Source organism: Spinacia oleracea, chromosome 2, assembly GCF_020520425.1.
Source record: "Spinacia oleracea cultivar Varoflay chromosome 2, BTI_SOV_V1, whole genome shotgun sequence".
Taxonomy (NCBI): domain Eukaryota; kingdom Viridiplantae; phylum Streptophyta; class Magnoliopsida; order Caryophyllales; family Amaranthaceae; genus Spinacia; species Spinacia oleracea.
The window spans coordinates 58294421-58318567 of NC_079488.1; the positions used below are offsets into that span (position 1 = coordinate 58294421).

The 24147-nt window shown below is 35.5% G+C and overlaps 1 protein-coding gene across 3 annotated transcripts; it reads right to left on the minus strand.

The window, feature by feature from the left end:
• Positions 1–12415: 12415 nt before the first annotated feature.
• On the minus strand, positions 12416–22429 carry LOC110785215 (vacuolar cation/proton exchanger 3). Of its 3 annotated transcripts, none has more exons than XM_021989653.2 (13): positions 22061–22429; positions 21328–21369; positions 20451–20717; positions 19988–20055; positions 19868–19896; positions 19282–19478; positions 18959–19171; positions 18338–18472; positions 16880–16996; positions 16599–16652; positions 15753–15869; positions 14460–14553; positions 12416–12989 (listed from the first exon to the last, which is right to left on the minus strand). In XM_021989653.2, exons 3-13 carry the CDS (start codon positions 20715–20717, stop codon positions 12979–12981), a joined length of 1302 nt encoding a protein of 433 aa, XP_021845345.1. In that variant the 5' UTR covers positions 21328–21369; positions 22061–22429; the 3' UTR covers positions 12416–12978. The 3 variants fall into 3 exon arrangements, with proteins under 3 accessions (XP_021845345.1, XP_021845344.1, XP_021845346.1); XM_021989652.2 differs by having other exon boundaries at positions 21328–21377; positions 22061–22428; XM_021989654.2 differs by lacking the exon at positions 21328–21369.
• Positions 22430–24147: the final 1718 nt, after the last annotated feature.

Below are 24147 nucleotides of genomic sequence, written 5' to 3' on the forward strand. Positions count from 1 at the left end.
CAAACGCTTGAGGATTATTTTGGAGACGCTTAGAAAGAATCTAGTTTTATTAAATGAAGTATACAAATATTGAAGTCATGTGTGTATAAGTGACACCGACGGAAAAGTGAATAACTAAATTGATTGAGAATTATGTAAGGGAATAAATTTAAGGGAAGATTCGAGTGGTCGAGGATCGTGGGAAATCATTTGTTGTCTTGAAAAGATGAAAGGAAATATATGAATTGGTGAAAGAGATAAGTGTTGTGCCCAAAAGTTATACATACATGAAAGGCGTAATGAGGTTCGATAAAAAGGAAAAATTGAGCAGAAGGAGTTGATGTAGATCCTGCTAAGATTCAAACTGTGAGTGAGTGACCTACTCCAAAGAACATGTCTGATATCTGAAATTCCTAAGCCTAGAAGACTATTATAGGAGGGTTGCGAGAGACTTTTCGAAGATATCAAGACCAATGACCAATCTGATGAAAAAGGAATCAAAATTTGAGTGAAGGGAGAAATGTGCGGAAGCTTTCCAGATTGTAAAAGAGCGTTTGACCTCCGCACCTGTTGTCGCGTCAGTGAAACCTTATGAAACTAATTACCCTACCCATGACCTAGAGCTAACTTTTATTGTGTTCGCTTTGAAGATTTGGGTCATTACCTTTATGGGGCAAAAAGGTGCAGTGAATCTTGGGAACGACATTGTTAATGGGTATTGCTTTCCACCCTACAACCGATAGACAAATTGAGATTACTAACGGAATATATGTTGAGAGCCTGTGTCATTGACTTTAAGGGTAATTGGAAGACCACCTAAATTTGATTGAATTTTCTTACAACAATATTTACTATGCGAGCATTAAGATGACACCCTTTGAGGCATGGTATGGGGAAAGAAGTGTAGAAGTTCCGCTTGTTGGAATGTTTTAGTGAAAATATAGTATTGAGGGCAAGATTCGTTGAAAGAGAAATATCCAGAATTATTCCCTGAGATGAGTTACGAGGTCGTAACTCGTTTTCTTTAAGGGGGGTAGAATGCGATAGAAATTCGCGCTTTTTACCTAGTTTTATAGCAATTTTATGCATTTTATGCTCATTTTTAGCAACTTATACATGTTGGTTCAAAGTAAATAGATTCTCCGCATAAGAAAATGGTGTTCATGAGTAACACAAGCAACTTTAAGTTGGCAAAAGGTGCACATGAGAGGCACAAGTACTTCTCCAGTAAGAATAAGTTGAAAACTTTTGAAAAATGGGTGAATTTTCGTGTCAAGTTTCGGGACGAAACTTCTTTTAAGAGGGGTAGATTGTAATCCCCCGTAAATTTATAAATTTTATTAATATATTTTAACGTATAGTTATTTATATTTTAATAGAATTTACTAATTTAAATAATAAATATATAATTAACGTATATTTATTTTATTTGATTACATTCTAAATATTTTAACGATTTATGAAATCAAAAATAATTTTAGAATTTAATGTTGAAAAGAATTTGAATTACGAAAACACGTGAATTTAGAAAACAATCCTTATGGATTCAAACACTAAAGTTCATTCCTAATTCTAGCCCAACTTGGTAAACCCAAAAGAAATAAGCCCATAATTTCCCTACCCTTGTTTCATTCACATGAAAAGCAAAACTCATAAACGCTCCTTACTCCTTCTCCCTCACGTGAACCAGGAAACCTAAATATTGCCCCTATCTTTGCTCATCCACCACCAGCAGCGCACCACCACCACCTGCTCGCGGTTGCTGCGCCGTTCCTGTCGCGCTGCCTTGCTCTCACCGCCGCCGACGGTAACTCCCCTCTCCCCTTTGTTTCTTCTTTCTTCTTTTTCTTTCGAATTTCTTGTCCTTCTCCTCCTCAACTATTTCGGTTCTCACAGCTGCCACCACTGTTTCCTGCCGGCGACCAAGCCACCACCCGACACCGGTCTCCTCCGCCGGTAACACTCTCTCCCCTCCCCATGTTTCTTTCTCTCTTTCGTGCCCTCCTATCTTTTGTTTCTTGATTGCTTCCCTCACTCCTATTTCTGTTTCGCACAGCCTCCGCGAGTCTCCTCGCCACCCGCACAGCACCACCTTCGTCAGCCCAACCTTCTGCTGCTGCCTCGCCGTGCGCCGCCGCCCAGCCTAGCTACTTCTCTCCTCCTTAATTTTGGTTATTTCTTCCCCTTCAATTTATTTAAATTACTATTTATGTTTTAATAAATTAATTAAAGTTTTCATGATTTAAATTAGTAGTTATGATAATTTATATTTAGAATTCAAATTATATGTTGATATTATAAACTAATTATTTTCAGTTTTGGTTGATTAAAATATAAGTTAGGGTTTAATCATGTTTTATTAATTCGAATTATGTTTTCTTGAATTAAAGTTATAGTCTTTATGATTTAAATTATAGATTTCGGATTATACGAATTATATAATAAAGTTACTAATTTTCAGATTATATTATATTGGTTAAATTAGTGCCTTTAAGTAGTAAAGTGTGACTTTTGAGGTTTTAATGGCTTTAAATCATAATAGAACGATTATATATTTTTAAAGTTATTATTTTTATGATTTTAAAGATGTTAAATATATTTTGAGCAAGTTTTTAATTATTTTAGATTGCTGGAAATTTAAAAAGGGAAGTTTATTGGAGTTTAAGATTTGGGATCCTTAATATAATTATTACTATGCTAGGAGGTTAATTAGTTAATTTTCGATATTGGAGAATGTTCTAAATACGTTTGGGATGTGTTTAGAGTACGTTAGTGTTCCTGTAAATTGTTAGAAAATTGATTGGGGAATTTTATTGGTTGTTTTTAGGCGGAGAATTCTTTGTAGGCGACTTTTGAATTCGTTAAAGTGGCCTACCAGTTTGTTTACACAAGGTACATACATACCTGTGTGTTTGTGGATGTGTGTTGTATTGAGATTATGTTGAATATATATTCATGAACTTGTTTATGTTGGAATTTCATGTTCAATGTCGTTGAATTAATGCGTTGAGCATAGAACTTTGTTTTAAGAATTATAACATGTTAGCATGGATAATTGTTGCAAGCATGTCAGTTGGGAACTTTAGATTATTTTATATATATTGATTCAGATCAATTGATCGTTGTTCCCTTTTAGCTTTTCACTACTTTATGAGGGCCGAGGACCTTGTTTAGTAAGTTGAAACCTTATACCCATATAGAGGGGTTGATCAGTATTAAAGGAAAGGTTGGATTAATTGGAATAAGTCTTGATTGACATCTCTGTGATCACTTACTTAATTCCAAGATAAAAACAGTGGAGAATAATTGTTGATTGTATGACTTATGTGATTGTTGAGTCATAACAGAGTTTAATTTGTAAATCATGTAAAGTGAAACAGAGTAGCAATAGCTTTAGACTGTGCACGTCTAAAGTGATGGACAATCAGGAGTTGGGGTCATGGGTCGCCTATGGCTTTCTCTGGGCCGGATTGGTCACCGGTTCTATTTTATTCAAAAGTCCCTCGATATTGCAGGTCATTGGGGTTTACGGAGTTGCGCACGTACCTCGTCTTCCTTAGTGAAGAAGTTTCTAGTAGACAACTCAGTCCATAAACTATTTCAATTAAAATAATGTTAATGATACAAAGGTCTAGTTCAGTCAAATATAGTCTTCAAGTCAATTTGTTTTGGTTATCCTTGCTTATGTTTTAATAGAATCATGTTAGGATTGTTCGTTTAATAGAATCATGTTAGGATTATTATTGATTTAGTATGTAGTACTCAGCTTTGTTGATTACGTTTTTTTGCTTGTGCATGTTGATCATGGATATGCCTTATTGATCCTGTGACGACCCAATCTTTGGTGAGCAGTCTCTAGGGATCCATAAGAATTGTCCATTGCAGGTTTGAAGATCATGCATCACTAGGGTTCGGGATCTGGAGAGATTTGTGTAGTTGTTATTTTATTTCATTTGAATTTGGTTTTGTTGAACTTGTTTTAATGGACTAGAATTTGATTTGAACTAATTATGTCAACTTCGGTTTGTTGGTTTTGGGTAGTTGACTTATTTAAATTATTAAAGTTATTTATTATGTTTTCCGCTGCAAAATTCTGAATAAGCCGTTACGTTTTCACACGGGCGATAATGCCTTGATAATTCTCTACGTTTTATATTAAAAAGTTATTTTAGAAAAGAGAGAATTGTCGGGGTGTTACAACTACAGAAAAATAATTCACACCTCTTCTTGACCAATTTCCTCACTTGCATCGCAGAGATCACCCCAAAGTTTTTGGACTTCCCAAAACGCCTATATGATATCACTTTCCCAATAGGGTTCTTAGACTTACTTTCTGAATTTCACAGTCTATCTTGGCCTTCTACAAACTTAGCCAATCCATCCCCAGAATTACATCTAGGTCCCCCAAACTAAATTCTATCAGATTAGAAGGAAAAGTGCAGTCTTTTATCTTCAAAAGAAAATTCTTAAATAATTTTGTACACCTTATGGTTACACCAGTAGGCATACTAACAGGTAAATCAATCACCTCAAAATCTACTAACTTCAAACTATTAACAATAGCTGATGAAACAAAAGAATAAGTTGCCCCTGAATCAAACAATGTTTTAACTAGTAAGGTGTTAATAGAGAAAGTACCCAAAACTATATCTGCAGAAAGTCCAGCTTCATTTCTGCTCATTACGAACAGTTTTCCCGGAGCCTTGTTTTGATTGTTGTTCCCATTGGCAGGTTTATTTTGGTTTCCCTGGTTATTTTGTGCCCCTACAGGCTTCGAACCTTGGTTCCCTGAATGGTTAAACCCTGGTTTACTCAAACTCTCTAAGCCCCTTTTTCTAAAAGTAGTTGCAAATCACCAATTCTCCCTTACAGTCCTTCCCAGGGTGGTTATTGTTGTACCTCTTGCAGTGGTACGCTATCTCAGATTGGTTTCTATTGTTGTAGCTATTTCCCTGGTTGTTTCTCCCCTGAAAATTCTCATGTCCATTCCTATTTCCATTTCCATGCCTATTCCTTTTGAATTTCCCTTGACTTTCCCCAGCATTAAACTCTTTTCTTTTCTCCCAAACAACGACATTTTTCTTGTCCCTTCTTGACTGCAAGCCATAAATATGAGCAGCTCTCCCATACACAATGTCTAAAGATGTAAAGGTTTCCCCACCTAATCCCAGCTGGATCTCATCGGTAAACATTTGCTCAAACCTCTGAGCCTTTATTTCCTCTGTGGCTACAACCTCATGTGCAAACCTCGACAATGTTACTCCTTCCGTCCCAGATTAGTTGTTACACTTTCCTTTTTCGTCCGTCCCAGATTAGTTGTTACACTTCTAAATTAGGAATGACCCCACAATTATTATATTGTTTCTCTCTTTCCACTACTTTTTATTTTGTCCCCACACCCTCTCTCATTCAATTAAAAAAAATACCCCACTAACTCCTATCACATCTACTTTTTCAATAAAATAATAATTGATAACCAAATAACCACTTATCACCTAAAACTTTGTGCAAAGGTAAGTGTAACAACTAATCTGGGATAGAGGGAGTATAAACTTGTTGTAGTAATCAGCGATGGTTATATTCCCCATCCTAAGGTTTATAAATTCTTGTTCCTTTTGCTTTCTAATAAAAGGAGGATAAACTTCCCCCTCAATGCAACAATGAATGAGTCCCAATTAAACCCCTCAGTAGCACTTAACCTAGTTCCATTCTCCCTCCACCACAGATCGGCCTCATCTTTCAGGTAAAGGACAACTTGACCTACTTTCATATTTTCAGGACAGTTTACCGCCCCAAATAATTTTTCGAACTCCCTAATCCATTTTTTTAGGAAGGTCGGATCTGCTTTCCCCTTGAAGTATGGGGGCTTAACTTTCGCAAGCCTTTCAAACATGTCCCCTGCAGAATCGGGGCGCTCAGTTCTTTCCTGGGTTAACCTTTCCGCCAAGAGGCGAATAGCAGCAACTAGGTCATTATTGTTGGTCATCCTAGAGCGCGACGTACCTGAAATTAATATACTCTACTTTAGGTTCGAAATATCACTTAATAGTATCCTAGCAACGTAATACCACCTCAACAGCAAGAATTCACGTAAAAATAAATAATCATTTACGAATGTGCAACAATTATTTACGAAGGTAATCCCCTCGATCATTTATGAATGATATTCACATAAAGGACATTCAATTGAGGAACAAGGAAAAAAATTCAATCATCACAAATAATAAGGTAGAATATAAGAAGAAAACATTCCCTTTGCGTGCCCAAAATAAACTCTTGATCCTTTGGATAATCAATAATCTAACTTTTATTCCTCAAAAGAATGTTAATAACAATTCCTAAATATTAACAACACACTTGTCCTAAAAATAAAATAAAAGGTTCTATGATATAAACATAAACTACGGTTGGCCGAATTATCCAACATTATTCTCAAACACAATTAAATATGTAAACAAGGCTAGATGGAGACATTATCAGTCTTGTCCTTTGATTCGTTATAACCTTCTAGGGTAAATAGCTCGTATTTAAGTTCATCATCATCTTCCATATCAAAGTAATAAGCTTGTTTTCTTGGCCTTGTGGATCTTCGTGGTCCTTGAGGTTGATGATTATCTTCCTCAGGCTCAGGCTCAGGCTCGGGCTCGGGCTCAGTATCACTATCAGGTCTCAAAACAGCATGATAAATATCGACCCTAGTTTTCCCCCTGGCACGATCAAACTCACGAAGAGCTTCATCATCACTATAAGGTTCTCCTGTTCTTAAAACGTGACGCAGAATAAGTTCGTAGCTGGTGTAAGTGTGTAACTATTAATGTCAGACTCGTAATCCGTTTCACTTTCATCATCGCTCAGAACGATAGGGTTGGAGTGGCTCCCTACTCTATTTTCTTCTATGTCAGACATGGTTAGTGATCTATAACAATTAAACATAGTTTTTATGTTAGTAATTAGTACTCTCACTTACCTTACGATTCCATAATACATAATAAGTAAAGTAAATAGCAATTGTAAAGTATAGGAAAGACATAAACAATTAGTAAGCAGAGAAAGTACAATCATGTTGAACTAATTAAGTATTCAATGCAGACATAATGCTTTTATTCTATATGCCCTTTCCTATACTACCCAACTCTCATAATAAATCAGAATAAGTAAAGCATTGAAGCATTTAAAGAATAAAACAAGAAAGATTAGTAAGAAATAAATTTTTATTAAACGAATAAATAATAAATGAATAAATAGAATAAGAATATTTTTTTTATATACGGTACTGTAGCAACAGATTTTTGTTTATATTTTTTTTAATAATTTCGAAAATATTAATTTAAATTCGAATAGAAAACGCACTTTATTCACATAAACGAAAAAAAATTCGAATCACATAATCATAAACTTTGAACTTAAAATAAATTTGGACCTTTTCTAAATAATAAAGAAAATATTTCAATCTATTTAATTTAATTATTTGGAGCTCAATTCAACGAAATTCGTTTTAAGTAAATAATTAGTTAGTTAGGCGCCTAAAAATTTAAAAAGTAGACACGAAAATTCAGTAAAACTTGTAGCTCAAAAATACCACTTTGTAACACCCCGACAATTCTCCCTTTTCTATAATAACCTTTTTATAAATACAACTATAGAGAATTATCAAAGTATATATTATCGCCCGTGTGAAAACGTGATGGCTTATTCAGAATTTTGCAGCGGAAAACATAAAACTAACTTTAGGTTTATAAATAATAACCTACAGAGTTAATTCCAAAACCAATCAACGAAAATAAAGTAATCTAGTACGACAAGTTTAAAGTCCAATTTAACAATCCCAAGTCAACTTAGCAAATCAAAACTAAATACAAGCTCTCTAATCTCGATCCCAATGATGCATCATCTTCAAACCCATAGATGGGCAACGCTTATTGATCCTTAGACACTGCTCACCAAAACGGGTCATCACATGATCAATAAGGCATAGCCATGATCAACGCACACCCCCCAAAGCACGTAATCAGCAAAGCTGAGTACTACATACTAAATCAACGAATAAACATTCCTAGCATGCTACCAATAAAGCATAAGTAAGGATGACTCAAACATATTAACTTGAAAACTACACTTGACTAGACTAGACCTTTATATCATTAATATTATTTTAATTGAAATAGTCAATGGACCGAGTTGTCCAACCAGAAGTCTTCACTAAGGAGAGACTCCGTAACCTCAGTGACCTGCGATATCGAGGAACTTTTGAATAAAATAGAACACGGTGATCAATCCGGTCCCAGAAAAGGCCATGGGCTACCACCATGAACCCCAACTCCTGTTTGTCCATCACTTCAGACGTGCATAGTCTAAAACTATTGCTATTCAGTTTCACTTTACATGATTTACCAATTAATACTTTGTTATGACTCATCCATCACATAAATCACGTAATCAACAAGCATTCACAATTGTTTTTATCCTGAATTAAGTAAGCGATCCCATAGTTATCAATCAAGAACCCATTCCAATTAATTCAACCTTTCCTTTAACAATGGTTAACCACTTTATACAGGTATAAAGTTTCAACTTACTAAACAAGGTCCTCGGCCCTCATAAAGTAGTGAAATGCTAAAAGGGAACAACGATCAATTGATCTAAACCAATATATATAAAATAATATAATGTTCCCAACCGACATGCTTGCATCAATCATTCATGCTAACATGTTATTCTCATAATAAAATATATGTTCAACATGTTCGTCCAACCAACATGTAAATTTCAACATAACCAAGTTCATAGACATGTTCAACATGGTTTCCATAATAGCACACATCCACAAGCACACAGGTATGTATGTACCTTGTGTAAACAAATTGATAGGCCACTTTAGCACTTTCAAAAGTCGCCTACAGAGAATTCTCCGCCTAAAACCACAAACAAAGATTCCCAATCAACTTCTAATCATTAACAGCAATAATAAAGTATTCTAAATACATCCTAAACATATTTAGAACATTCCCCAATATCAAAACTTGGATATTTAATCTCCTAGTATAATAATTATTGAATTATTGATTGAAATTCGTTGAAAACTCTTCAAAACATCATACTTTAAATTTCCAGCAATATAAACTCGTTTAACACTTTCCCAACACCAAATTATCAGGCTTAGAGTATAAAAATAATAGTTTTAATCATTCCTACATTCTACCATGATTTAAAACCATTAAAAACTTAGAATTCCCGCTAAGATTAATTCAAATTCTCGTTTCATTCAATTTATGAAATCTAAAATTTAATAATTCAATTATGCAAACATTAAAATCTGAAATTCATAAATAAATCATAAAAATCATAAATTTAATTCAATCAAAACATAAATTAAATTTATAAAATATAATTAAAACATTTAATTAACTTAGCGTTTAAGAAATTAACCAAATAAATTTTTAAGGAGATGCTGGCCGGCGGCAAGGGAGGCGCGGCATCGTGCGGTGGTTCCGGTGGTTGTTGCGGCGTGGCTGGGTCGTGTGGTGGTTGTGCGACAGCGTTAAAACAATTGAGGAGGAGAGCAAGAAATAACAACCGAGAAAGGAGAATAAAAAAGAGCAAGAAAACGAAAGAGAAAAGGGAGAGGACTGCCGTGCAAAGGGCCGGCGGTCAAGATCTACGGCGGCTGTGCTGGCGGCGAGGGAAGCTCGGGAAGGTTGTTGGTCGAACACACTAATGGTTAAGGGGAGAAACACGACGCAAAGGGAGAAGAGGAAGCACGAAAGAGAGAAGGGATTACCGGCGGCGAGGACGGCGGTGGTCACGCTTGCAGTGGCGACGGTCGGTGGCTGAGGCGGAGTGCTGAGAGTTCACGTGAAGTTGAAGGAAGGAGGGTTGTTGTTTTGCTTGTTTTTACGTGAAATTGAAAGAGAAGGGAGGAGAGAGTTTTGGGTTTATTATTTTGGGCTTCACCAAATTGGGCTAGGAGTAGGATTTAGTTTAGTATTTGAATCCAACACCGATTAGGATTGTTTTCCAAATTCAATCGTGTTTTCTTAATCCAACTTCTTTTCAACATAAAATTCTAAAATATTTTAGATTTAATAAATCGTTAAAAATATTCAAAATGTAATAAAATAAATATACGTTAATTATATATTTATTTCTAAAATTCGTAAATTCTTATTTAAATATATTAACTATACGCAAAAACATATAACGTTTATACATTTACGGAGGATTACACTACCCTTCTTCTTCCTTGTCGGCATTTTCTCTCTCCCTCCACTCCTCACAACTTTCTCTCTCTTCTCTCTCTTCTCCCTCTCTCGGTTCCCGACGATTTCTGCTCGTAGCCACCACCAACATCCGGCGAAATCCGGCCATTGCCTCCCGCCTCTCGTCGCCGCTGATCGCCTCTCTCCGTCGCCAATGCTCACCTCTGGCCGTCGTCGGTCGCAGCAATTCAATCGCAATTTCAATCAGTCAAATCGAACCAGAAATCTAGTAATTTCACCGGTGTTCGAACAAATTTGCCGGTCAAATTGAACCAGGAATCCAGCAATTTCAATCGGTAATTTCAATCCAGCAATTCTCATTTCTCGATTTCTCAATTCAAAATCAATTTCCATCGATTTCTCAATCGATTGTTCAATTGATTCCTCGAAATAGAAATCGGTTTCAAAACTTAAAATCGATTTGAAATTAAAATTAAAATCGATTTGAAATTAAAATTAAAATCGAAATCGGTTTCATTGGCTTAAGTGCGGATAAAGGCAACAACTAAGTGTGAAGGCTTTGATTTTTCATAGCGCCAAGTTCAATTTGCATCTTTTCCTCATATTGAACACCAACCACTGGTACTCGATGTTACCCAATCATAACTCCTCTAGCAGATATCAGGTTCAATAGTGGTATTACACACAGTAGAAGCTCTCTGCTATTAAGATACTTAAAAAGAGAACCGCGGAAGATTTTTCAATTGCATCATCTCAGGAACCAAATGTACAGAATATAAAATTAAAAAATAGTGTCCACCAGTTAATTTAATTTGCTACTCTACTGAGAATAATAATAGTTGGATTACACCTGGTATATAATGTTTTATCGCCAGCAATAAGGTGGGAGAATTTAACTAGTGTCCATTCTTGTGCATCATTTAGAACATGCTATATAAAATTTAGAACATGCTTGAATACATTTAGAACATACTTGAATAAAGTTAGAACACTGTTGAATAAAGTTAGAACATGCTTGAATAAATTTAGAACATGCATGAATGAATTTAGAACATGTTTGAATAAATGTAGAACGTGGTTGAATAAATTTAGAACATGGATGAATAAATTTAGAACATGCTTGAATAATTTTAGAACACGCTTGAATCAATTTAGAACATGAGAAAGGAAATTTAGAACATGTATATATGTATATGTGTTGACTATGTTCTCATGTTCTAAATTTAGAACATGGTTGAATAAATTTAGAACATTGTTGAATAATTTTAGAACATCGTTGAACAAATTTAGAACATTGTTGAATAAATTTAGAACATGGTTGAATAAATTTAGAACATGAGCTTGAAATTCTACAACATTGTTGAATAAATTTAGAACATGGTTGAACAAATTTAGAACATGGTTGAACAAATTTTGATAAGAGTATTTATTATTTAGGCTCCTATAATAATAGATAAATTTTATTAGGAGTCAACTACCATGTTCTATATAACAATATAGCTACATTACACACACACACAAATTCATTAACGAAGGGCTATTTATGACGAGCTCAAATTCCGTACTTTTAGTGAAATATTCTACAACAGGGTATCTAATTACTGACATGATCGATATATGTGATGAGGTAGTCAATTACGACGAACTAACCCCCTTTCACGACGGGCTTGTGCTGGAATCGCAATTTAATTGCTCTTTTACGACAGGAAATCATGTCATTAATACTTTTAGCCCATAAAAAGTAACAAATCATGCATTCCCTCTGTAATTTTAATGTATTGATCCGTGCATCGCACGGGCTTAATTCTAGTTCACAATACTTGTATCATTACTTTTGCACAATAACCAATAAAGTAAGTAAAACTGGACAATTTTGCCCGTGTGATTACGCTAAAGAGAAAATATAAAAAAGAAAATCTGCTTTATTAAAGGGGAAAGGAAAGAGTAATTACAACATTTCACCCCCAAAAAGTTTTTAAAAGGAAAATAATGCAAGTATTGTGAAACATCTTACTTCATAAAAATGAATACGATACTAGTATTATGAAACAGCTGTAGTATGATTCATTGCAATGCCAAACTGCAGTTTAGCAATTTCTAATATGTTGAAATTTGTGAAGCAACTGAACTTGTTGAGAAAATTCTCCTGGTGCAATTTCTTGTTTAGCGCCAAAATTGTTTTAAATTTTTTAAAATAGCTTCTGTCTTATACAAGTATATAATGAAATAACATTTAAATTGCTCTTTTAAGAAACGCTACAATTAGTAGGAACTAAGACATTTTCAGAAACAGTTTACACCATTTGCCTTTTTATGGCTCTCTATAACCAAAAAAAATAAATATAAATGAAAAGAAAAAGAAAAAAAATAAAAGGTACCCGGTATTACTACTAGTAAGATTCCTGATGGGTTAATCCCCAGAAAAGTACGTTTGCGTTTGGGTTAGTTTCGGTTCAAGAGCAAAGCAACACCATAACTAGACGACGTTCACCACCATGTCCATAAATGAAAGCTAGTTGACACAGAAGATCAGTTTATAGACATCCCTGCAAGTGCAGAGAGAATGACATCTTACAACAAAAATTGGCATTTTTCACCCGAATCAGCAATAGAACCAACCTTCTGGACTTTCCTTCTTCTAGGTGACATGGAACACCCAAACCATTTGCATCCAGGATACAATTAATGCGAGTATAAATGACAAAACGTCACTGGTTTAAACTTAATGCAGCATCTTCTTCCTGGGAAATGAGACTCCTTTGTTCTTGATCGGTGGTTCAGTTCAGTTTTCATCTGTTACATGAAGCAAGCTAGGAGTTATTGTCAAAGTTTCAATGGCACACACACCAACCTTGAGGTATAAAGTGTCAACAAAGGAGCATCAAGAAAATGATGGAGAGGTTCCCCATTACAATTGTAAGATCTATTGCAACCAACTATACCAAGAACTCGAAAATATTAAGTATTAATTGTTAAACAGAAAGAAAAAAAAGTTACACCACCGCAAATTTATTTTGAAAAATGTTAGTGATGTGTACTTTCAGATGTCCTTTTTATATAAACAAGAGGTGTTCCAATAAACATTGTTTTTTCCATGAAGATCAACAATAAACCACTAATGAGTGAAGGCTGCTAATAGATGACAATAAAGATTTATGAAAACAATGAGATGTTTAAGGTGAATTTAACATTATCATGGGCATCGTTGTGACTTCTATAGTTTTATCACAAATTTATAATACAAATTCTTAGTTTTAAAAGGCGAGAAGTGCACCAAGGCGCAAAAGTCTTTGGTACCTAGTCGCAAGGCTCAAGGCGAAGGCGTGGCCTTCCGTGGGAAAGGCGCACATTTTTTTTTTGTGGTACTTGTTTTCAGTATAAAAAATCAAAATAGCAATACTTGTTGTCACAAAGGGGTATAAAATAATTATTATGCTAAAAATAAAAGCCTTTTGGAGGAGTAAAAGAAACGCAGTAAGGGGATTGATTCTTTATTCAGATTATCAGAAGAAGTGCGTCACACCTTACATACAACAGTTACTTTATAATAACAAAAGGTAGGGATTGACATGGCCTGTCGCTGTCTGAAAGAGATAAGAAAAAAAGGTAGAAATTTTGGCGTATTATCTTTGCTCTTTTCATTATAATAAATTCTAACTGTTTTGGGAGCCAATTTAATGTCACGTGGTTTTTGGCCCTTTTTCAAAAAAAATATTACTTGTCAGCAATTGAAGTCTTACGCCATAAGGCGATGAGCCTTGAACTTTTGGAAAAGACGCATAAGGCGCGTGCCTTTTGTAGGTACCTTAGCCTGCAACGGCTAAGGCGCCAAGACCTGCGCCTTGAACCTAGTCACGACCAAGGCACACCTTTTAAAACTAAGCTCCCATTACCGCCATTTAGTCCGGCTTACTAATCAACTTCTATGTCTTTAGTTCTTTATCCGTAGAAGAGAATTCCATTAGGAATTTTCGCAATCCCTTTCACTTTAAAACTCCATAAATCAGGTAAGGATTTTTATATCCCGTCTCAAGGATGGAGAGTGTTTAAACGTTTCCTCGGGAAAGCATCAACCTAAGAACCTCCTATTGGAACACTCCCTACTCGGTACTCACCCTCACGTCATCAATGTATTTGCTCATTAATAAGATTTTTCAATCCCTAATAATCTAATATGGTAGACATTATGACCAATGAAATCCCCTGTTGAATCATCAATGGCATATGGTGAGAACAAATATAGGGAATTGATTAATAACGCACCTTCCTTGGCATCATTATGTACAAAAAAGCTGGCCGCAACAATAAGATAGCACAGCACAAGCATCAAGCCTTTAAAATAATTTGATGTTCCTTCCTGCAACAGTTGACAAAATAATTAGTATCCATCATCTAGGGTAAGGTTTGCATTTTGATGTTTGAACATAGTTGAAGATGTACTTCTATCCAATAAATGGGTTCGTTGGATATCTAAAGTCGGTATATGCAAATTCCATGGAGATAAAACATGGTTACCTCTTGTCTTACTATAAATGTGATAGACTTGGGTCTCAAGTTTCTTTTTCGTCATCTCGGGACTTTATTTGGCTTGCATTTTGATATTTGAACCTACTTTGGGATTACTTCTATCCAATGAATGAGTTCGTTGGATTGCTTAATTCGGTATACGCGAAATTCCTTGGAGATAAAGCATGGTTGCCTCTTGTCTTATATAGAGTGTGATCGACTTGGATCTCAAATTTCTTTTTCGTCATCTCAGGGATTTTATTTGGCTAGAGGATTAATTGCAAGGTCAACTTATGAAACTTTAACTCAACACATGGGTATAGAAACTCATATCTAGTTATCTACATCTTTGACTATCTTTGCCAGAATCATACACGAGGTAGTAATTTTGATCCAAATTTTTGGCATGACTCGTTCTAGATGACAAAATATTTAATATGGTAATATATTTTAGGACAAAGATTTTTAAGAAATTATGTATATTGAGTAGCTTGTTTTCCTATAAATATCCCTTCATGGCCTCCATTTTTAAATTGTGTTGGGTTTACTCATGATCACAAACATACAATATTCAAATGGCTCATTTAGAAAGCTGGCTCCTTCCAGCCTTTCCCTACCTTGTGAGAATTTCTTTTCGGAATTGAATTATTCAAAACTCTTGTTTTACCATATCATACTAATGGAACTATCAGGCTCGTTGTCGTATGTGAGCTATATTTACATCTACCAAATATATTTTCCACGTTATGTTCCTTGTTATTTTCATTCTGATTTGTTATTTTGTTATTTTTTATTTTTTTGTTCATCCTAATTATATATCTTCAGTTGCACTCATAACCAGGAATGATGATAAATTTTCTAGCACATGAGCTTTGAGTTTTTACAATCATGACAGTAGCTATGGAATGGAAGGAGAAATTTACTTGTTGCATTTACATATTACCATAAGTCCATGAGGACCATACAGTCACTGAAGCTTTTTATCCATGTTTCACAACAATCAAACTTGATTAGAAAGTAATAATAAACAGATGAAAGCAGATGGCAAACCTGAAGCATAAACGCTACCACTAAAACTGTCACAAACAGAGTAGCAGTCTCAAAAAGTTGAAAGTTCAGATCCATTGGCTGGCCCATCATCCAACCAACTATTACACAAAAGGGAATCTGAAAAATCAAGAATGCCATTGTAAGTGATCCCTCCATAGGAGTCTGTAGTTGAGTAAAGATACTTTCTTTGCATAATGAAATTCAGTTCTGCAGAAAAGAACACGAGCATTTACTATAAACAGCAAAGATAACAGACACAGAAGAGGCAGCATTTGATGCTGCACAAGTGACAACAGACCAGAAAGTCCTGAAAATCACTCAATCCCAGAACACAAATACCAACGGGTCTCATTAATGTCAAACCATAAGTAATTTGAAAAAATGAAGAGAACTTTCAGATGATCCAAAGACAACACGAGAACACTGATGGTAAATCATCAGTGCCCTTAAGCTTTTATAGCTATTTGATTAGATTGAGCAATTTCTATGAAATACTTACTTATATCACAGGAAGCAGTATAATGCACACACTAAAGGGGTGGGATCTCTTCTTGCACACAAAGTCTCCTCATAGTATGGGTTGGCATAAGCTTTAAAGATTTTTAACGAGTATTTTCAAACAATCCCATTTTCAAATTACCAAGAAAAGAAAATAACTGCTGAAGTTTACATAACGACAGTGGACTTCTATCAAACAAATCAAACACATAACAACGCTCATAAATAGTCTTTTCAAGATTAAAAGTGCATTACAAGCATAACATAAAACGTATAAATTGACCTGTACCACATTCCAGAAAATCATGTCCACCAACTAATCATAGACAATCAGTTATGCCTACTTACCACAAACATTGATATTTGAGTAGATGAGCCAATTGCTACTCCAAGTGTGATGTCCTACATAATCCATGAGGAAACCTTTTAACCACAATAATAATCCATTACCATTTAACCACAAAATTAATCAACATGGTTGACCTATGCCAGATATCTGGCATCATAACTATCGTAATAAACAAACACCACCCCCCTCCCCTCATTAAAGGAGAAGGGCTATTAAGTATCATCTTGAGCTACCAAAGTACACACATAAGATAGAGTATAGAGTGAGATTTAGCACTGACAAGCTTATCCTTCACAGCAAACATGATTGCACTAGCATGCTCAGCAGCATTCCCCACAATTGGAAGTAGAATCACACTAATAAATGCAACGGGCATATTCCACGAGTCGGATGCACCCTGAAAAAAGGTCAACAAAATCATAGAAATCATTAATTTGACAATCATCAACTCACACCAAATATAACAAATGAATTTCCAAAGAGGATTGTTCTTGATGGAAGGAGTCTTGCCTATAGTCAAATCTTCTTCAGAATCAGAACTAAGGTTATTCAAGGCTACTAGATTACTGATAAAAAAAATAAAAATAAAAAATCCTCCAGTGAAGACAAGCTGCAGATAGATAAGATTTAAGCGTTTTGGACATGAAAAGGAAGAAAGGTAGAAAGCCCGAAGAGCTTGGTGGGTGGAGATCACATATAGCTTAACTCTATCATTTCAGAGACCTACCCCTTGAAGCAACTTTTTGGATCTCATGGAGCAAGGTTTTGGTTGGATAGTTTATCTCTTAACAGTTTCTTTTTTAATCCTTTGAGGTCCTTCACGTTGCTTGGTTATTATGGTTCTGACATGGGTGTTTTCTGGTCACATTCCTATCCCTTTTTATCAATCAACAACTTTTGACAGCTTTTGTAAAATGTTTTCTCTGACGATGTCTGAGAGACTGTTTTGTCAGCAGTGAAGTGTCTGAAAATCTGTCCAAGCATAAGCCTGCATGAGGCGTTTTGGATGAGGCGCAAAGGCCAATGATCTCTTTTTTTTGTTTTTTTGTCTTCTGCTATGATTTTTTTACTTTGTTTACCATGGCTCCATTGCAACATATACTCCCTCCTTCACGCCACCAGAGCTTACTGTCTGCAACCTGTTTTAATCACGTAGAACCTTAATTTTAAGAACTACGCCACAATGAGGAACGCGCCTCATACCTGCACTTTGCTCTTAGGCCCTATGACCCCTAACGCCTTGGTGCACCTCGAGCCTTCTCAAACACTGACCATGGCCTCCTGTCCTCAACCAAGCCTACAGCAAACCTTCACCGGTTTGCGCTTGTTGTCATTGCAATTCTATTGTGTCTTTAGACCCTGCCTTCCAACAGGAAGGTGGGGATGATTGTAATGGTTACGATATTCACTTGCCAGAATACCCCTTGTAGGCTTGTAGCTCGTAAAAGGGGCTAGATAAGTAGAAAAAACAAAACGTAACTGAGCAACTGATATGAAAGCAACAGAGTAGGCTAGTAGCAACACACAAAATAAACTTAGAAAACACATTGGTTTGGTTAAGAACTAACCCCTCCCCCCCCCCCCCCCCCCCCGACCCTTCCTTGAAAAAGAAAAAGGTTTTGTACCCATATCCGTCAGAATCATCAGACCATATCCATTAACGGCTTAACACCATATAGAAAATTGACAACTAACAAGTACCTTTAAAAGAAATATACATATTGATGTAAGGAACTACCTGTATAGCATCAACGAGATATCCAGATAGTACTGACACCCATAAGGTCAAAATAGCAAGCCAGGAAATTGCTTCCCAGTAAGTTATCTCAGGAGCTTCTTCATCATCAGATTCTTCTGGAATAGTCACCGTTTCCTAAACCATTTACAGAACTTAGTTTATATTTCAAAGTTATCATAATAACCATAAAGCATTTTGGACAATCAATTATTTAAGGCTGTGCATGTCTTAGCCTCCCTATCCCAGCAAAAGTCTCAACAAATCACCATTGAAGTGCTACGATGTGGCTTCTACACAAAGACAATTGTCAATGCTCATGAACATTATATGTTTGAACCACACAGACGTAAAAATTATGCATCAGAGGAAGTTACACCTGTGAAGATTAAAAGTCTATTGATTTTCCTTATGAAACCAACTTCAACCAAGTAATTTCAAATCAAGGGTCACACAACACACAATAAATTTGAGAAATGGTTGGCCAGCTACCCCTTAGAAAGTAGTGTTGACACAAAAAATATCTCATACACCACAAAAAGTGGTTGTTGTGCATAGAAAAAAATATATCAGACATGAAATATCCTCATCAACTGCAAAGAAACATGGAATTTTCAAACTTACCCCGTCAATAGGATCATAAAGATTGTGTTGACTTCTTAGCTGAAAGTACAGGTAGCTTGCATATGCCACCAGCATGATGCCGCTACTAAATCTTGAAAGAGAGAGCTCTGACTTGCCACGGTGCACCTCAGTGTGTGTGAAATGAAGCACAGCTGGAAATGTTATTCCCATCACAGCCATTAACAACAACCCAGAGTTCATCAAGGCTGCAGACTGCAGAAACATTACACAAGTAAATAATATGTTATCGTGAAGTATGAGTAAAAGAGATCATACATCTGGTTTCACATACTAATGGTTAATTCACGTATGAAAATATTCACCTTGTCAAAACTCTGGATTTTTGGATGATGAACAACCCCACCAGTGAAAAAGGCACATCCAAGAACTAATAGCATATTTGACAAAATGGAACCCAATAAAGATTGTTGAACCACTCTGATCATACCCATCTTCAATGCGTAGATCGAAATTATCATCTCTGTTGCATTGCCAAAAGTGGCATTTAACAAACCGCCCACTGGATTCCAATGATTCTAGTTAGTCCACCATTTTAATGCAGCGAAAAAATATGCCACGTTACATTACCACGATTATTATAAATATTTAAGGGGGTCACAAGTGTATATAAAAACAAAATCTAATCATTCCTCCATTCTTTTTCTATTGCAAGATATACCTCTTTTGAAAGTTTAATATCAATTACAAAGTTTCTAATTTAGAAAAACTTTGACACCTAAATGGATATTATTGCTCTCTATCTTCTCTTTTACATAGCGACATGGGGCCAAGTGGTCAATACCCACCCTTTTTCCCCTTTCCTATATTTGTGTGCCCTACCCCCGTACGTTGCAGTAGATAAAGAATGGAGGAAGAACATCCGAGGGCGGGTAAAAAAGTAATCATTACCTGTAGGACCTGTGTAAAATGCAAGCTGCCTGCATCATAAATCAAGGATTAGCATAGATAATTAACCCTTTTTTGCATAATTGAGAGATTAGCGAGCTCAATGACGCAGAACAAGCTTACTCTGTTGCATAACCCAAACGCTCTGCCAAAGGGGTGATGCCCACTAAGCTTAAAAAGAAGATCCATCCCTGGAATCCATACAAATTCCATAGGAATAATCAGAATGCTTTCCATCATTATAACAAAGAAAATAGGCACGTCAATAGACTGGCAGACTGCAATAAAGTCAACTTTGATGACTCGGGGAAAGCAATGGCAATGGACAGTGCAATGGAAGTTTTCTTTCTACACAGTTTTTTCACACAAAAATAAATAATGTCTTTTGTTTACGCTGTCACTTATGACAAGTGAATGCCTCAGTTTTAAATGAGTGACAAAAGGGTGATAGGAACGACACAATTATAACAAAAGAAATGTTGTGGATTCACGCTTAATTTTGATTTCATAATAATGAGCTGATGGGACAATGTAACAAAAAAAACAATTGATTTTCGACAGAGTAACATGAAGAAGTGCTGCTTACATGTTTATCAGTCAAGTAATGGAGCAATATTGCCAAAGGCCCAAATGGTAGTAGCACATTTATTTTAGCTTTTATAAGGACAGTGTATATACTGTTGAAAGGGCTGACACGCAGCTTCTTTATTAAATGTGAATTTGGGATTTCTCTTTGAATCGCAGAAGATGTTTCAAATTCTAGAGGATGCAACCCTTTTCTGCTGGCTTTTGACGAGCTAAGCGGAATATCCTCACCGAACTCGAGGTCCAACTTTCCATCAGCTGGTTCCATCTACAAAAACCAAAATTGATAAAATAAGCCCGTTTTTCATAATGGGATAACACATGTAGTACTTAAAGGCAATGCACCCCTGAGGAATCTCAAGTTGTTGATTGTTCCAAGACCTCAGAGTAATGAAACCAAATCAAGATCGTTCTTTTATATGAATTCTGAGGGATTTATAACTTGTCGTTCAGTAACATATGTTTTACTGTGAGTCTGTTGGCATCAGTTGGATGTTAGCTTTTTAATATAAGGAAGTATCAGCTAATGTGGTTAGTGGTTACGAAACTAAAGTAAATTGTACGGCAGAGAATTCGGATACGGAATTTCAGCAACAGCGCATAATTTCAGCTTTATTCAATAAACCATGTGGATAGTATTGCTCTGAAACCAAGGTAGGGCAGGAAGAACATATGATTTGATGATACAAAAGTGGAATTGATAAACGCATAAATGTCAAATCTTTGCTACAAAATAGAACTCTATCAGGAACTTCAGGCAAGATGATGAAGAACGGAAACTACAGGAAGAGAATTCCTTAAGTCAGAATACTAGTAACATGAACAAGTATACTGAGACAGCACTCTCAAGCACCAAAGAATAGAAATCGGATTATTACCTTACAATCACGTTATGCAAATAAGTTCTCCAATTCAGAATGCTGCAAAACTAAACAATGTGGCTAAAATAAGCACCTTGACATGGCCAAAAAAAAGAAAAAAATCATCCATTAACAAAGTGGCAAAAACATACATCTGACATACACATACAGATACTTTCAACAGATGTATAGAAAACACGAGACGAGAGACAAACTGATCAAACTAATTTCCAAACGAAATAAACATTTGATCAAGAGAGTCTTGGACAACTAGTAGATCTTTTTCCACATTTATAAGCAAAAAACTTGCAATGGCGGTCGAGAAGTTCATAGTTATGGGTTCAATGTGATAACTATTGTGCTCCAATGCCATTCAAAGATTGAATAGCAGATGAGTGTAAACTCAAGCAACCCCTTAAATTTTTTGTGAAGTAGAGAACCACTGGACCAAGCAAGTAAGGTACAAACTCCAGTACTAACCCTTAAACACTGAACAATGAAAACAAAAAAAAAACAAAAAAACAAATCCGCGAAAATAAGCAAATTTACATTCTTATATTAGAAGTCAATGGTGATCAAATCTAGATACCCTGAACTACAAGCTAAATAAATCAGATCAACTTGAAAAAAACCCAATAACAAAATCAAAGTCAAAATAAGTATTAATCTGACAAAGTAAACCAAATCCCAAATCATAAACTAAACAAAAATAGATGTATAAAAAAAATTAAACAGGAACAAGTTCAACTACCTCCAGCAAATAATATTTGGCAAAACTGGTGCTTGGAGTTTTTGTTCTTTTGTCCCTTGAGCATGAAAGTAAGCAAAAGAGCTCGAAAACGAGAAAAGTCCCACACAAAAAAAGACACTTTCTTTTTTGATAGGTTTTCTCGTTTTTGATTGATTGAAACAGCTAAAATGCAACTGGGTGTTGAAGTGAAATAAATTTCAAGATTTAGAAGGAAGAAGAGTCGTTGGTGATGAAGGAAGAGGAAGATGGGTTGCTCTGTCAATGTGGAGTGAAGCTTCCACGAAGTAACACACCATTGAAGTTGGAAGAATTTTAATCAAAGTGGGTTTGAAATTAATTGTATTTTAAGTGGGTTAATGAAACAAATTTTAGTTGTTTAGTCAGTTTTAAGTCTTTTCTCATCTGCCTTTGACGGTTAACTTCAAGACCAGATCACTAGATATTTGGGTGGGCAAGAGGGACCTCATGGTACAGGAGAGAGAAACTGCTTTTTATTTTTTATTTTATTTACTCCCTCCGTCCCAAAATTATCTTCTTGTTTGACCAATTTCACGGTTTTTAAGAAAAATATTTGGAGTGGATAAGTCTAATGATTGGATTGTACTTGTGTTGGAATAAGCAAAATGGTCCCCTCCTCTTTTGCACATGGATCCTAATCAAAATAGTTTAACCAATAAGAATACAATAATATTTATTCTCAACCAATCAAAATGCTCAGATTTAAAGCACACAGATTCAACACAAATAGGGGTAATATGGGGACATTTTTTCATCAAATGGTCCCCTCCTCTTTTTCTGATTTTTGTGTTATTAAATTAGTTTTCCTTGTTTTTTTTAATTTTAGTGGTCCCAAACAAGGGTAAAGTGAAAAGTTAATACATCTATAATTAGAAACAGGAAGATAATTTTGGGACGCTCGTTTAGGAAAGCAGGAAGATAATTTTGGGACGGAGGGAGTATTATTTATTAGGTCCCTCCGTCCCGGAATACTCGGCCCGGTTTGACCGGCACAGAGTTTAAGGGACTTGAATTGACTTATTTAATTTAATAGGTAGTAGTTGATAGTGGGGTATTATTTTAATGTAGTTAGTGGGAGGTGGGTTAAGAGGTGGGGTTGGGGGAGAGTAGGGGTTGAATTTTTAATTGTTTTTTGTATGGGGTAGGGGGTAGGTGGGTTAATAGGGGTGGAATGAGAAATAATATAATATTGTTAGAATATTTCCATTTTTAGAAACAGGTCAAGTATTAAGGGACGACCCGATAAGGAAAACAGGTCAAGTATTCCGGGACGAAGGGAGTATTTTTTTTAAGATACTACTCCGTACTTATAAAAAAATGTTCGAGGAAAAAAAAAACCAATTGTGATTTTTTATTATTAACTCGGGTAATATACGGTTTAGTTTATTATGGGTGTTATTAATTGGAGAAAATAATATCTTCGTGCAAAATGTAAAATTAAAAACTACCCAAAAGGAAAAGAAATTCACAGTTTGCATCTCAACTGCATGCTCTTTTACAAGTCAATCGTCCATTGTTTGGTGGGGTAAAAATGCAAACTGGTGAACAAAACAGAACAAAAGATCAGAGATTTGGAGCTACAAGAATTGAAAGAAGAGGAGAAAAATAAAATATAGGGAGAAAGATACCCCAATCGTGAAATTACGCTCTATAATTTTTCAGATGTCGTTTTCAAGGTGGTTGAAGAAATCACCGCTAAATATGGGCCAGTGGCCACTGGTTAAGGTGTTAATCGCGCAAGAGTGACAAAACAATCCTTGGAAAACTCCAATAGACTCTCCTTACTCATTCTTAAACTAATGATACTATGATAGACAATTGTTCATTGTTGTGTTTGCCAATTAGCTTGGTTGTTTGTAAATTGAAAAATTTTACCTTCGTATAATTTAACCAACCATTTTAATCTTTGATTCATAAAACTTATTTATTTAAAAAACTAGTTTCTTTCTCCATAAGGACGTTTAAGCAATTTATCTTATTCAAAATTAGAGATAATTGTATTTTGCATAAATGGAAGGTGAACAGTTAGGGAGATGATGAAGGAGCTGATATGCCTGGTAAACGAAAAA